This window comes from Argopecten irradians, chromosome 4 (assembly GCF_041381155.1).
Source record: "Argopecten irradians isolate NY chromosome 4, Ai_NY, whole genome shotgun sequence".
In the NCBI taxonomy this organism is placed as follows: domain Eukaryota; kingdom Metazoa; phylum Mollusca; class Bivalvia; order Pectinida; family Pectinidae; genus Argopecten; species Argopecten irradians.
In genome coordinates, this window is record NC_091137.1 from 13,130,067 (window position 1) to 13,144,820 (window position 14,754).

At 35.8% G+C, this 14,754-nt stretch overlaps 1 protein-coding gene across 6 annotated transcripts in view; it reads left to right on the plus strand.

The window, feature by feature from the left end:
* LOC138320657 (microtubule-associated protein 2-like) overlaps positions 1 to 14,754 on the plus strand; it is a 100,352-nt gene that overhangs the window by 45,538 nt on the left and 40,060 nt on the right. For all 6 annotated transcript variants that reach the window (XM_069263802.1, XM_069263798.1, XM_069263803.1 and 3 more), the window contains 3 exons: positions 8,067 to 8,113; positions 8,858 to 9,029; positions 14,453 to 14,550. In XM_069263802.1, the coding sequence (XP_069119903.1) occupies positions 8,067 to 8,113; positions 8,858 to 9,029; positions 14,453 to 14,550 (317 nt within the window). The remainder of the gene's footprint in view (positions 1 to 8,066; positions 8,114 to 8,857; positions 9,030 to 14,452; positions 14,551 to 14,754) is intronic.

The window sequence follows — 14,754 nt, forward strand, 5'->3', positions numbered from 1 at the left end:
ATGGACTGGTCTAGTCTTTGATTTAGAAGAGTCTACATGTGTCTTTAGGGGTAAAGGAGTTAATGTTATAAAATAGGGTAATTCAAATTAGTGGTAAAATGTGTAAACAATTTTTCTATCATGATTATATTTTTATTTTTAAATTAATTTTCATAGTTTAATTTTTTAAACATATTTAATTATTGAAGTTATTTTTATTGAGCATGTTGGTGTTTTCGCAAGTTCTTAGTGAATGTAAATTGATGTTGTTCAATGTCTGACTTCATATTTTCGGTTTACCAGTATATATTTATCCAGATATAGCGATTGTTTCCTTTCGTGTAATAGATGTTTTGAAACCAATAGTCAAATAATGTTATAGTCTGTATCATACAGCAAAAAGTAGTGTTACAAAATAAACTTGATACTAGGAAATAGGCCCTTTGTTATGCCCCCAAACCTATGCTTGTGATATTGGTTTATAGCTGAAATTATTCTTAATCTTTCCTAGTTAAGATGTATTAAAATCTTTCGCAAAAATAATGTTACTGATGTGATCATTATGAACTATGACTTGAAATGTATATTTGTATTCTGATCTTTCCAGACTTTGGCCTGTCTGTACCCTAAGGTATCACACTCGACACAGACTGTAGCATAGTGCTAATTTTCACATTTTCACTAGAATACAGATTTACCAATGACTTGATACAAAGTGTAAATATATTCTCAATTTATAGATATGCTTACTTTTGATTGTTTTGCCTAGTGTTGATAGGATCAATCCAATTCAAGTTACCTGTATTGCTACCCAGGATTCCGTTCATTTTGTAAGACATTTCATCAAGCCCTTCATTAGTTGTACAAGCATGTCTGCAGAAAGAAAGTCCTATTATTCACCTGGCTTGTCCATAGTGTTCAGATCACCAGAGACAAGGAATTTCGTTTAGCAGGCTGTTGTCAAAGCTTAGCTTCTGTGATCTCTCTTGCCATTCATTAATTTCTAAACACTTCTTTTCCTGAATGTCTGCTTTGAATAATGACAAGACATGGTAAACATGGTCTTGGCATTATGGTCTATTTTAGGTTTCTTGAATAACTATAAAGACAATTTGTCCTTTGTGGTTTATCCATTGTTATGACCTACAAGCTAAAGCAATATATATTTGTATTATATAAGACTTACCAGGAAATTTTAAGAATTGAATGAAGGGTTGAGATGTCAGTAGGACAATTTTGGCACATAGAGATGTGTCTGATATGTTATCCCTCATTGTGCTTGCCTTAGATTGATGGATGTTGGTCCAATTTGGTTTATACATCAATATGTTAATTATAAAAAGTTGATGATAACTTTATTGGAGAAAAGTTATCTTATCAAATACAGAAGAAAAGTGTTAAACAGCTAAAGAATAATGTATGAAAGATTCTGTGATATGTTAATGCCATCTATGATATATTGTATGATACATTACTCATGGGCGAGGAATGCCATCTATGATATATTGTATGATACTTTACTCATGGGTGAGGAATGCCATCTATGATATATTGTATGATACATTACTCATGGGCGAGGAATGCCATCTATGATATATTGTATGATACATTACTCATGGACGAGGAATGCCATCTATGATATATTGTATGATACATTACTCATGGGCGAGGAATGCCATCTATGATATATTGTATGATACATTACTCATGGGCGAGGAATGCCATCTATGATATATTGTATGATACATTACTCATGGACGAGGAGTGCCATCTATGATATATATTGTATGATACTTTACTCATGGACGAGGAATGCCATCTATGATATATTGTATGATACATTACTCATGGGCGAGGAATGCCATCTATGATATATTGTATGATACTTTACTCATGGGCGAGGAATGCCATCTATGATATATTGTATGATACTTTACTCATGGGCGAGGAATGCCATCTATGATATATTGTATGATACATTACTCATGGCGAGGAGTGCCATCTATGATATATTGTATGATACTTTACTCATGGGCGAGGAATGCCATCTATGATATATTGTATGATACATTACTCATGGGCGAGGAATGCCATCTATGATATATTGTATGATACTTTACTCATGGGGCGAGGAATGCCATCTATGATATATTGTATGATACTTTACTCATGGGCGAGGAATGCCATCTATGATATATTGTATGATACATTACTCATGGGACGAGGAATGCCATCTATGATATATTGTATGATACATTACTCATGGGGGGAGGAATGCCATCTATGATGATATATTGTATGATACTTTACTCATGGACGAGGAATGCCATCTATGATATATTGTATGATACATTACTCATGGGCGAGGAATGCCATCTATGATATATTGTATGATACATTACTCATGGGCGAGGAATGCCATCTATGATATATTGTATGATACATTACTCATGGGCGAGGAATGCCATCTATGATATATTGTATGATACATTACTCATGGGCGAGGAATGCCATCTATGATATATTGTATGATACTTTACTCATGGGCGAGGAATGCCATCTATGATATATTGTATGATACTTTACTCATGGGCGAGGAATGCCATCTATGATATATTGTATGATACTTTACTCATGGGCGAGGAATGCCATCTATGATATATTGTATGATACTTTACTCATGGGCGAGGAATGCCATCTATGATATATTGTATGATACTTTACTCATGGGCGAGGAATGCCATCTATGATATATTGTATGATACTTTACTCATGGGCGAGGAATGCCATCTATGATATATTGTATGATACATTACTCATGGGCGAGGAATGCCATCTATGATATATTGTATGATACATTACTCATGGGCGAGGAATGCCATCTATGATATATTGTATGATACATTACTCATGGGCGAGGAATGCCATCTATGATATATTGTATGATACATTACTCATGGGTGAGGAATGCCATCTATGATATATTGTATGATACATTACTCATGGGCGAGGAATGCCATCTATGATATATTGTATGATACTTTACTCATGGGCGAGGAATGCCATCTATGATATATTGTATGATACATTACTCATGGGCGAGGAATGCCATCTATGATATATTGTATGATACTTTACTCATGGGCGAGGAATGCCATCTATGATATATTGTATGATACTTTACTCATGGGTGAGGAATGCCATCTATGATATATTGTATGATACATTACTCATGGGCGAGGAATGCCATCTATGATATATTGCATGATACTTTACTCATGGGCGAGGAATGCCATCTATGATATATTGTATGATACTTTACTCATGGACGAGGAATGCCATCTATGATATATTGTATGATACATTACTCATGGACGAGGAATGCCATCTATGATATATTGTATGATACATTACTCATGGACGAGGAATGCCATCTATGATATATTGTATGATACATTACTCATGGGCGAGGAATGCCATCTATGATATATTGTATGATACATTACTCATGGGCGAGGAATGCCATCTATGATATATTGTATGATACATTACTCATGGGGAGGAATGCCATCTATGATATATTGTATGATACATTACTCATGGGCGAGGAATGCCATCTATGATATATTGTATGATACATTACTCATGGGCGAGGAATGCCATCTATGATATATTGTATGATACTTTACTCATGGGCGAGGAATGCCATCTATGATATATTGTATGATACATTACTCATGGACGAGGAATGCCATCTATGATATATTGTATGATACATTACTCATGGGCGAGGAATGCCATCTATGATATATTGTATGATACATTACTCATGGGCGAGGAATGCCATCTATGATATATTGTATGATACATTACTCATGGACGAGGAATGCCATCTATGATATATTGTATGATACATTACTCATGGACGAGGAATGCCATCTATGATATATTGTATGATACTTTACTCATGGGCGAGGAATGCCATCTATGATATATTGTATGATACATTACTCATGGGTGAGGAATGCCATCTATGATATATTGTATGATACATTACTCATGGGCGAGGAATGCCATCTATGATATATTGTATGATACATTACTCATGGGACGAGGAATGCCATCTATGATATATTGTATGATACATTACTCATGGGCGAGGAATGCCATCTATGATATATTGTATGATACATTACTCATGGGTGAGGAATGCCATCTATGATATATTGTATGATACATTACTCATGGGCGAGGAATGCCATCTATGATATATTGTATGATACATTACTCATGGGTGAGGAATGCCATCTATGATATATTGTATGATACATTACTCATGGGCGAGGAATGCCATCTATGATATATTGTATGATACTTTACTCATGGGCGAGGAATGCCATCTATGATATATTGTATGATACATTACTCATGGGCGAGGAATGCCATCTATGATATATTGTATGATACATTACTCATGGGCGAGGAATGCCATCTATGATATATTGTATGATACATTACTCATGGGTGAGGAATGCCATCTATGATATATTGTATGATACATTACTCATGGGCGAGGAATGCCATCTATGATATATTGTATGATACATTACTCATGGGCGAGGAATGCCATCTATGATATATTGTATGATACATTACTCATGGGCGAGGAATGCCATCTATGATATATTGTATGATACATTACTCATGGGTGAGGAATGCCATCTATGATATATTGTATGATACATTACTCATGGGCGAGGAATGCCATCTATGATATATTGTATGATACATTACTCATGGGCGAGGAATGCCATCTATGATATATTGTATGATACTTTACTCATGGGCGAGGAATGCCATCTATGATATATTGTATGATACATTACTCATGGGCGAGGAATGCCATCTATGATATATTGTATGATACATTACTCATGGGCGAGGAATGCCATCTATGATATATTGTATGATACTTTACTCATGGGCGAGGAATGCCATCTATGATATATTGTATGATACATTACTCATGGGCGAGGAATGCCATCTATGATATATTGTATGATACATTACTCATGGGCGAGGAATGCCATCTATGATATATTGTATGATACATTACTCATGGGTGAGGAATGCCATCTATGATATATTGTATGATACTTTACTCATGGACGAGGAATGCCATCTATGATATATTGTATGATACTTTACTCATGGGCGAGGAATGCCATCTATGATATATTGTATGATACTTTACTCATGGGCGAGGAATGCCATCTATGATATATTGTATGATACTTTACTCATGGGCGAGGAATGCCATCTATGATATATTGTATGATACATTACTCATGGGCGAGGAATGCCATCTATGATATATTGTATGATACATTACTCATGGGCGAGGAATGCCATCTATGATATATTGTATGATACATTACTCATGGGCGAGGAATGCCATCTATGATATATTGTATGATACTTTACTCATGGGCGAGGAATGCCATCTATGATATATTGTATGATACATTACTCATGGGCGAGGAATGCCATCTATGATATATTGTATGATACATTACTCATGGGCGAGGAATGCCATCTATGATATATTGTATGATACATTACTCATGGGCGAGGAATGCCATCTATGATATATTGTATGATACATTACTCATGGGCGAGGAATGCCATCTATGATATATTGTATGATACATTATCATTGGCGAGGAATGCCATCTATGATATATTGTATGATACATTACTCATGGGGAGGAATGCCATCTATGATATATTGTATGATACATTACTCATGAGCCAGGTATTGGCATCACTTTCCTATTGTGAGGTGATATATACATGGCCTTTTGACCTTATACAGATTGATATTGAATCTCGCTTCATAAAGATGTGGTGTCCTCATGTCAATGAGAGACCGTCTCATGTAAGTGGTTTAGGCCCTCTGTACCTCTTGTTTATACCTCAATCAAGATTCTATGGATATACAGGTACCATGCTAGCTTTCTGTGAAAGTCACATGCTAAATCATTGAGAACCATCTTACTAATACTTCTGTTTCTTTCATTACAAAAACACGTCTCATCTTGTTGATCTATATACATTTCCTCACCCTTTCCGCTATGAAATCATACCAAAGCATCTACAGCATATTGCTGAGAATAACAAGTAATGTCAGAATCATGGGTATCATGACACACATATTTATGTATTTGGTTACCATGGTTTCTTGGTTGTTTTGCACCTGAATGTTTTGTTTTATGTTTGCTACATGTAGAGAGTTTTTGGTTTGTTACAGAACACTACCTTTTGGTTTGTATTTTGTTTATTTCTTGTGAATTTTGTTGCTTTTAACAAGAATGACTTGTTTGGTTTTGCACTTTGATTGCTTTTGAGATTTTGCCAATAAAATGATTTTGTTTTTATTTCTTTGCCTTGATTTTCTTTTCTTTAATTGTTTGCATGTGTTTGAAACAGCCTTGATGTGTATAAGCCTGATTTCTAGATCCCTCAGAAACAGCCTTGATGTGTATAAGCATGCTTTCTAGATCCCTCAAATGAAGACAATGTCCTTTTAATGTTATCACTATAAACAAAGCCAATGCCTCTCTATTGGGATTGCCTTTTGTATGCCATCTTCATTGATCCTGACCTCAAAATTCTCAGACATTTTAGAAGTTGCCACAAACCTTGTAATGTAATGATAAGAAATCTCTACAAAGTGTTTGGTCTATATAGATCTTCTCACCCTTTATCCATGTTTCCAATTGTATGATATGTAAATTGTTTTAACATAGTGTTTATTTAATTTTCATTCTTCTTCATTTTCTCCCATTTACTTTTCAAATTGAGCAGAAATATCGTTGCCTCCTGCTGAATTTCCTACCAAATGCCTTGATAATGAAAATTTGATATTCACACGGCCGTACTCAATCATTAGATCACTGTGCATAAATGCATCAAGCTTCACTTGATTTATTGCATATTTCTGAGAGAATGCATGATGTGTGCTTTTTGCATAATTATCCCATTGACATGGCTTAATTTGTTCATGTGACTGTGCACTCTATGGAGACTGTCTGGAGGTAAGCCCCACCGAGGCACACGATGTTCCCAAGGCTTGCCAATACCCTGCATGGTCTATACAAGAATCTAAAAGTCAAAATCTACTGTAGAGAATGTTGCTCATTGTCTCATTACAGCAATAACTAGGTAGGAGGCATTTAGTCCTGGATGTCTAGTAAAAAGTCCATTCTTGAAAATCAATATCTAGTGATAAGTTCATTCTTGAGAATAAGGTCTTATGTCTAGTAATAATCCCAGGTCGGTCATAGAACATATATGTTAGGTTGTCTGGTAATAAGCCCCCTCTTTCTGGTTATTTAGCTACTAAATATTGACCACTGTACAAGTATTGATATTAATTTCTGTTACATCTCTTATTAAACTTTTACTCCAATCTTATATGTCAATTAAGGCTGCTTGAATTAAACCTCATCGCTGAACTATTTATGTTACAAATAAATTATATTACCTATATCTATCATATACTTGTTATCTACATAGTTTGTACAGTTGTTGTAGATTTTGACTTGTTTTTTCAGCCTTTCTTCCAGCATGCATTCTTCTGATTTCTTACTCGTTCATTCCTTGATTTGCCTATTTCATTTAGTTATTCATGAATATGTTTTTCTTATTTTGGGTAAAGAATATATGAAAGTGTTTTGTATTAAGAAATTGACATATATGAAATTTGTTATATAATGTCTTTTGTGAATAGTATATTCTCTGAATTTTGATTTTAAATCAACATCTAAGGATATAGCAATATGATTAGAATTTAGAAAGTTATATTTTAAAATAATGCCACTCCTATAGATTTCTTTACAGTATCATTTCTTATACATACAAACTGCAGCTGCTTTTGTTTTTGCTTTAATGTAATTCAAACAGATGCTTCTCAATCTTTTGCCAATGTATCCCATTTTGATGTTTTTTAATTGTAACATTTTCCAATGCAGCTGATGTGAAAGTTTGAAGTTGGTGATCATTGTTGTTATTTTATCTTTCCACAGACGGCACATCAGATAGTGGCTTCGAGGAAAACAAGACCCAGAGAGCGGTAATTAGATATTTTGAGACTTTCTGTAACATACTATATTCGACCCAATAAGTGCCCAGGAGGTCAAGCAATAAAAATATTATGAGGGGATACTTAAAAGGACCAAACTTAATAACCTTTCACAAAATTATGGCACAGTAAGCTATTAATCAATTAATAAAATAAATCAAATAGAGAAATCTCTAAGGTTTCCAATCAAGGTAAGACAAATTGTGTCCTCAAAGAGGGGGAGGGATGCTTATTGGGTCGAATAAGGTTCATGTAGTGTATTTAATTAACAGTCCACTTTTGATTTTTACACATCAAACCTATGCTTAACTTTTGAAATTGGTCAAAATCAGAAGACGGTCAATAGTTGATAAGGACAATGGTATCTCTCAAGGATCTAGTAAGGACATTTCGCCCCATCAAAAAAAAAATGATGTATAAGATATTGTATATTGTTGTGTCGACCACTTGTAAGATAACATGTCTGCCTGCAAGTGTTATGGGCTCAAAATAAAGTCTAGTATCTTTATCAGTATCTTTATCAATACCATCATGTCTTTATTAACTCAGTATCTTTATCAATACCATCATGTCTTTATTAACTGCTTATTGTCTCCAAGATGGTTCCTTAATTTGTAAATATATATATATACCAGAGAAAACAAATCACTCCCTAACTGAATACAGATCATTACCCCATAGCCTCTGACTATTTGTTCAAATAAACACATCAATACCGATTTGTTTGGGTTTCAGGCCTCAGCGACTTCTCAGAGGAAGAAATATGGAATTGATGCCAAAAACGATAACTACAAACCAGGAGGTGGTAACGTGAAGATTACTGATCAGAAGGTCACAGTCAAACATGTGGGGTCAAGGATTGATGCCCGCTCTAAAACCCCAACTAGCACGAACCGAGACCACACTCGTAAGTAATCCCCAAATACACCACACAAAAAAACAGTTTTTTGAGGTAAACTCCTATTTCTTCAAACAAAGATTTTATTTGGAGGGGGAAGCATATAATGTCTGTCCCATTTCGCCCTGTTTCGGTTCCTCTTTGAATAATGTATATGGAGACAGGGGGGTCAAATTATTATCTTACAGGCATCTTTAGTCTTAAATCCCAGTACTCTTTACAGATATAACTTTTAAAAAAAAAATGCTATATAATATATAGAAATCAGAAATTTTCAAACCAAAATTTTCAATTAAATTATGCCGTGTTGATGTAGACCCTCCTGCATGTTTCTTTTTTTAGTCATTGCTTTAACTATTAATTAGGGGTTAGAACCCTATGTGGGTGGTTGAGGAAAGGGATATGCATATTGTATTAGCCATGTTTGCACCATCTTATTGTGTGGTATCTTGATTTAATATGAAGTAAGACCTTAATTTCTTATAGACTGTAAATCAGTTTTCAGTAAATGTACATTGCTGAGTGTATTAGGTTTCATTTAGTAAGAGTGGTCATTATGGATCATAAAATTTATCAGATTTATTTATTATGCCTACTTCACTTACTTCATAAAGGTGATAGGTACTACTGCTGCCAGAGATTTTGTTTACACTGCTCTTAACATTCTGATATTTTTGTTTGTTTGAACAGATACATTCCCACTCTAAATACTCATTTCATTCCTAAGTACACATGTTCTGTCCCTTTTATCTCTCTATCTCCTGGTATTGTACTTCCCTTTGTGTGTAATCTCTCTATCTTTAATACAATTTGGAATCATTGGTCCGGTTAATGATATAAGACTGTGATAACCTGGATCGTAATTTGAACACCTTGTCGGTGTGTTTTGGTACATTTGTGGTGTGTTTGTCCCAGGGAAAACATGTATTAAGAGAGACAAATGGAGGATTGGATTGTGTTGTTGTTATGATTCGGTCGACTTTGTCTGATTTTCTCTGTGTTGTTTGGAAGTAACGTAATATTTGTCTGTATTCTACCACCTCATATCTAGTCATGTTTGCTGGTAGGTATAAATACTATTGTTTACAGTTATAGTATTATCCTATATTACCTAGGTATGTTGTATCTGCCCACAGGACCACCTGATACTTACAGTTATAGTATTACCCTATATTACCTAGGTATGTTGTATCTGCCCTCAGGACCACCTGATACTTACAGTTATAGTATTACCCTATATTACCTAGGTATGTTGTATCTGCCCTCAGGACCACCTGATACTTACAGTTATAGTATTACCCTATATTACCTAGGTATGTTGTATCTGCCCACAGGACCACCTGATACTTACAGTTATAGTTATAGTATAGTATTACCCTATATTACCTAGGTATGTTGTATCTGCCCTCAGGACCACCTGATACTTACAGTTATAGTATTACCCTATATTACCTAGGTATGTTGTATCTGCCCACAGGACCACCTGATACTTACAGTTATAGTATTACCCTATATTACCTAGGTATGTTGTATCTGCCCACAGGACCACCTGATACTTACAGTTATAGTATTACCCTATATTACCTAGGTATGTTGTATCTGCCCTCAGGACCACCTGATACTTACAGTTATAGTATTACCCTATATTACCTAGGTATGTTGTATCTGCCCTCAGGATCACCTGATACTTACAGTTATAGTATTACCCTATATTACCTAGGTATGTTGTATCTGCCCACAGGACCACCTGATACTTACAGTTATAGTATTACCCTATATTACCTAGGTATGTTGTATCTGCCCTCAGGACCACCTGATACTTACAGTTATAGTATTACCCTATATTACCTAGGTATGTTGTATCTGCCCTCAGGACCACCTGATACTTACAGTTATAGTATTACCCTATATTACCTAGGTATGTTGTATCTGCCCACAGGACCACCTGATACTTACAGTTATAGTATTACCCTATATTACCTAGGTATGTTGTATCTGCCCTCAGGACCACCTGATACTTACAGTTATAGTATTACCCTATATTACCTAGGTATGTTGTATCTGCCCTCAGGACCACCTGATACTTACAGTTATAGTATTACCCTATATTACCTAGGTATGGAATGTTGTATCTGCCCACACGGACCACCTGATACTTACAGTTTATAGTATTACCCTATATTACCTAGGTATGTTGTATCTGCCCTCAGGACCACCTGATACTTACAGTTATAGTATTACCCTATATTACCTAGGTATGTTGTATCTGCCCACGGGACCACCTGATACTTACAGTTATAGTATTACCCTATATTACCTAGGTATGTTGTATCTGCCCACAGGACCACCTGATACTTACAGTTATAGTATTACCCTATATTACCTAGGTATGTTGTATCTGCCCACGGTACCACCTGATACTTACAGTTATAGTATTACCCTATATTACCTAGGTATGTTGTATCTGCCCTCAGGACCACCTGATACTTACAGTTATAGTATTACCCTATATTACCTAGGTATGTTGTATCTGCCCTCAGGTACCACCGATACTGATACTTACAGTTATAGTATTACCCTATATTACCTAGGTATGTTGTATCTGCCCAGGCACTGATACTTACAGTTTAGTATTACCCTATATTACCTAGGTATGTTGTATCGCCCACACCTGATACTTACAGTTATAGTATTACCCTATATTACCTAGGTATGTTGTATCTGCCCACGGACCACCTGATATTACAGTTATAGTATTACCCTATATTACCTAGGTATGTTGTATCTGCCCAGGACCACTGATACTTACAGTTATAGTATTACCCTATATTACCTAGGTATGTTGTATCTGCCCCAGGACCACCTGATACTTACAGTTATAGTATTACCCTATATTACCTAGGTATGTTGTATCTGCCCACGGTACCACCTGATACTTACAGTTATAGTATTACCCTATATTACCTAGGTATGTTGTATCTGCCCACGGTACCACCTGATACTTACAGTTATAGTATTACCCTATATTACCTAGGTATGTTGTATCTGCCCACGGTACCACCTGATACTTACAGTTATAGTATTACCCTATATTACCTAGGTATGTTGTATCTGCCCACGGGATCACCTAATACTTACAGTTATAGTATTACCCTATATTACCTAGGTATGTTGTATCTGCCCTCGGGACCACCTGATACTTACAGTTATAGTATTACCCTATATTACCTAGGTATGTTGTATCTGCCCACGGTACCACCTGATACTTACAGTTATAGTATTACCCTATATTACCTAGGTATGTTGTATCTGCCCTCAGGTACCACCTGATACTTACAGTTATAGTATTACCCTATATTACCTAGGTATGTTGTATCTGCCCTCAGGACCACCTGATACTTACAGTTATAGTATTACCCTATATTACCTAGGTATGTTGTATCTGCCCACAGGACCACCTGATACTTACAGTTATAGTATTACCCTATATTACCTAGGTATGTTGTATCTGCCCACAGGACCACCTGATACTTACAGTTAAGTATTACCTATATTACCTAGGTATGTTGTATCTGCCAGGACACTTAGTATTACCCCTATATTACCTAGTGTATCTGCCAGGATGTATTCTGCATGTTGGCAGGACCACTATACTTACAGTTATAGTATTACCCTATATTACCTGTAGTTTATACGGTACCACCTGATACTTATTTTAGTATTACCCTATATTACCTAGGTATGATGTATCTGCCCACAGGACCACCTGATACTTAAGTTTTTGTATTACCCTATATTACCTAGGTATGATGTATCTGCAGGCAGGACCATCTGATACTCTATAAGCAGCATTTTACTTTTCAATATTACATTTCTGTTCCGCGCTGTAACAATCTAACTATCAATTGAAGTTATTTTGGGATATTGTATTAAATTAAGATTTCAAAGGAAGGAATGAATGGTCAGGTGACATAATGATAATTCTAGGCTTTCACCAAGATATCCTGGGATTTCTGTATCAGAATAGGGATGAGATTACCTGGGATTTCTGTTTCAGAATAGGGATGAGATGGCCTCGGATTTCTGTATTAAAATAGGGATTAGATGGCCTCGGATTTCTGTATCAGAATAGGGATGAGATAGCCTGGGATTTCTGTATTAGAATAGGGATGAGATGGCCTCGGATTTCTGTATTAGAATAGGGATGAGATGGCCTCGGATTTCTGTATCAGAATAGGGATGAGATGGCCTCGGATTTCTGTATCAGAATAGGGATGAGATAGCCTGGGATTTCTGTATCAGAATAGGGATGAGATGGCCTCGGATTTCTGTATTAGAATAGGGATGAGATAGCCTGGGATTTCTGTATCAGAATAGGGATGAGATAGCCTGGGATTTCTGTATCAGAATAGGGATGAGATGGCCTCGGATTTCTGTATTAGAATAGGGATGAGATAGCCTGGGATTTCTGTATCAGAATAGGGATGAGATGGCCTCGGATTTCTGTATTAGAATAGGGATGAGATAGCCTGGGATTGCTGTAGCCTGGGATTGCTGTATCAGAATAGGGATGAGATAGCCTGGGATTTCTGTATCAGAATAGGGATGAGATAGCCTGGATTTCTGTATCAGAATAGGGATGAGATAGCCTGGGATTTCTGTATCAGAATAGGGATGAGATGGCCTCGGATTTCTGTATTAGAATAGGGATGAGATAGCCTGGGATTTCTGTATCAGAATAGGGATGAGATAGCCTCGGATTTCTGTATTAGAATAGGGATGAGATAGCCTGGGATTTCTGTATCAGAATAGGGATGAGATAGCTTGGGATTTCTGTATCAGAATAGGGATGGTATTGTCTATAGAGCTCTATATGTTGCATCCAAGATCCTGGGTACTCGCGTTGTCGTCAATTCATACCTATTTTACATGTTGTATGGACAGTATCCTTGATATAGTTGATATAACTTGTTTCATAATTGTGTTAGAATAAGTATTTGTGTATTATAAAAATATCCTTTTGTAGATACCTTCTGCATTGACAAGCACTTAAAATCTAGATTGATTCCAAGATATGATACAGATTTATTCCGGATTTGCATATTACAGAGTTATCTGCACTTGCGGGTAGGTATTGATTGTGACGTCATGTTTTTGCTAGGGTAACGTCATACTTTTCGAAGAAAATGACGTGAAATGTGTTCACAAAATAATGACGTAACAATCGATACCTACCCGCAAGGGAGCTAACTCTGTAAAATGCAAAGACGGAATATGTGGTTTAAGATAAAGTTATACAATATATTTATGTATACTTTTACATGAATACAGGGTTTCTATGTCCTGAGGCCTACTAGTTCTGTAGTAGCTGGTGGCTACCTAATTTACCTTTGATATAGAAAGTTTATATGGACTTTCATATTTCCTTACAGCTAGAACCACACCTAAAGGACCAACACCAGACACCAAGCATGTCCAGTCGAAGATTGGTTCTCTCGCCAATGCCACTCACACCCCGGGGGGAGGAAACGTACGTACAAAGAAAAGTCTCTAAAAAAATTGATGACTTTTCATAAACTCAGATTAGCAATTTACAATTTACGGTTATTTATGATTGGGGAAATTAACTTTACTACAAGTAAAGTGAAATTTAATCTTCTGTGAATTGGAAGTGTACATAACCTGAATATTTTAATGAATTTATTTACTTTAATGTCTAGTACAAAATCTGCGT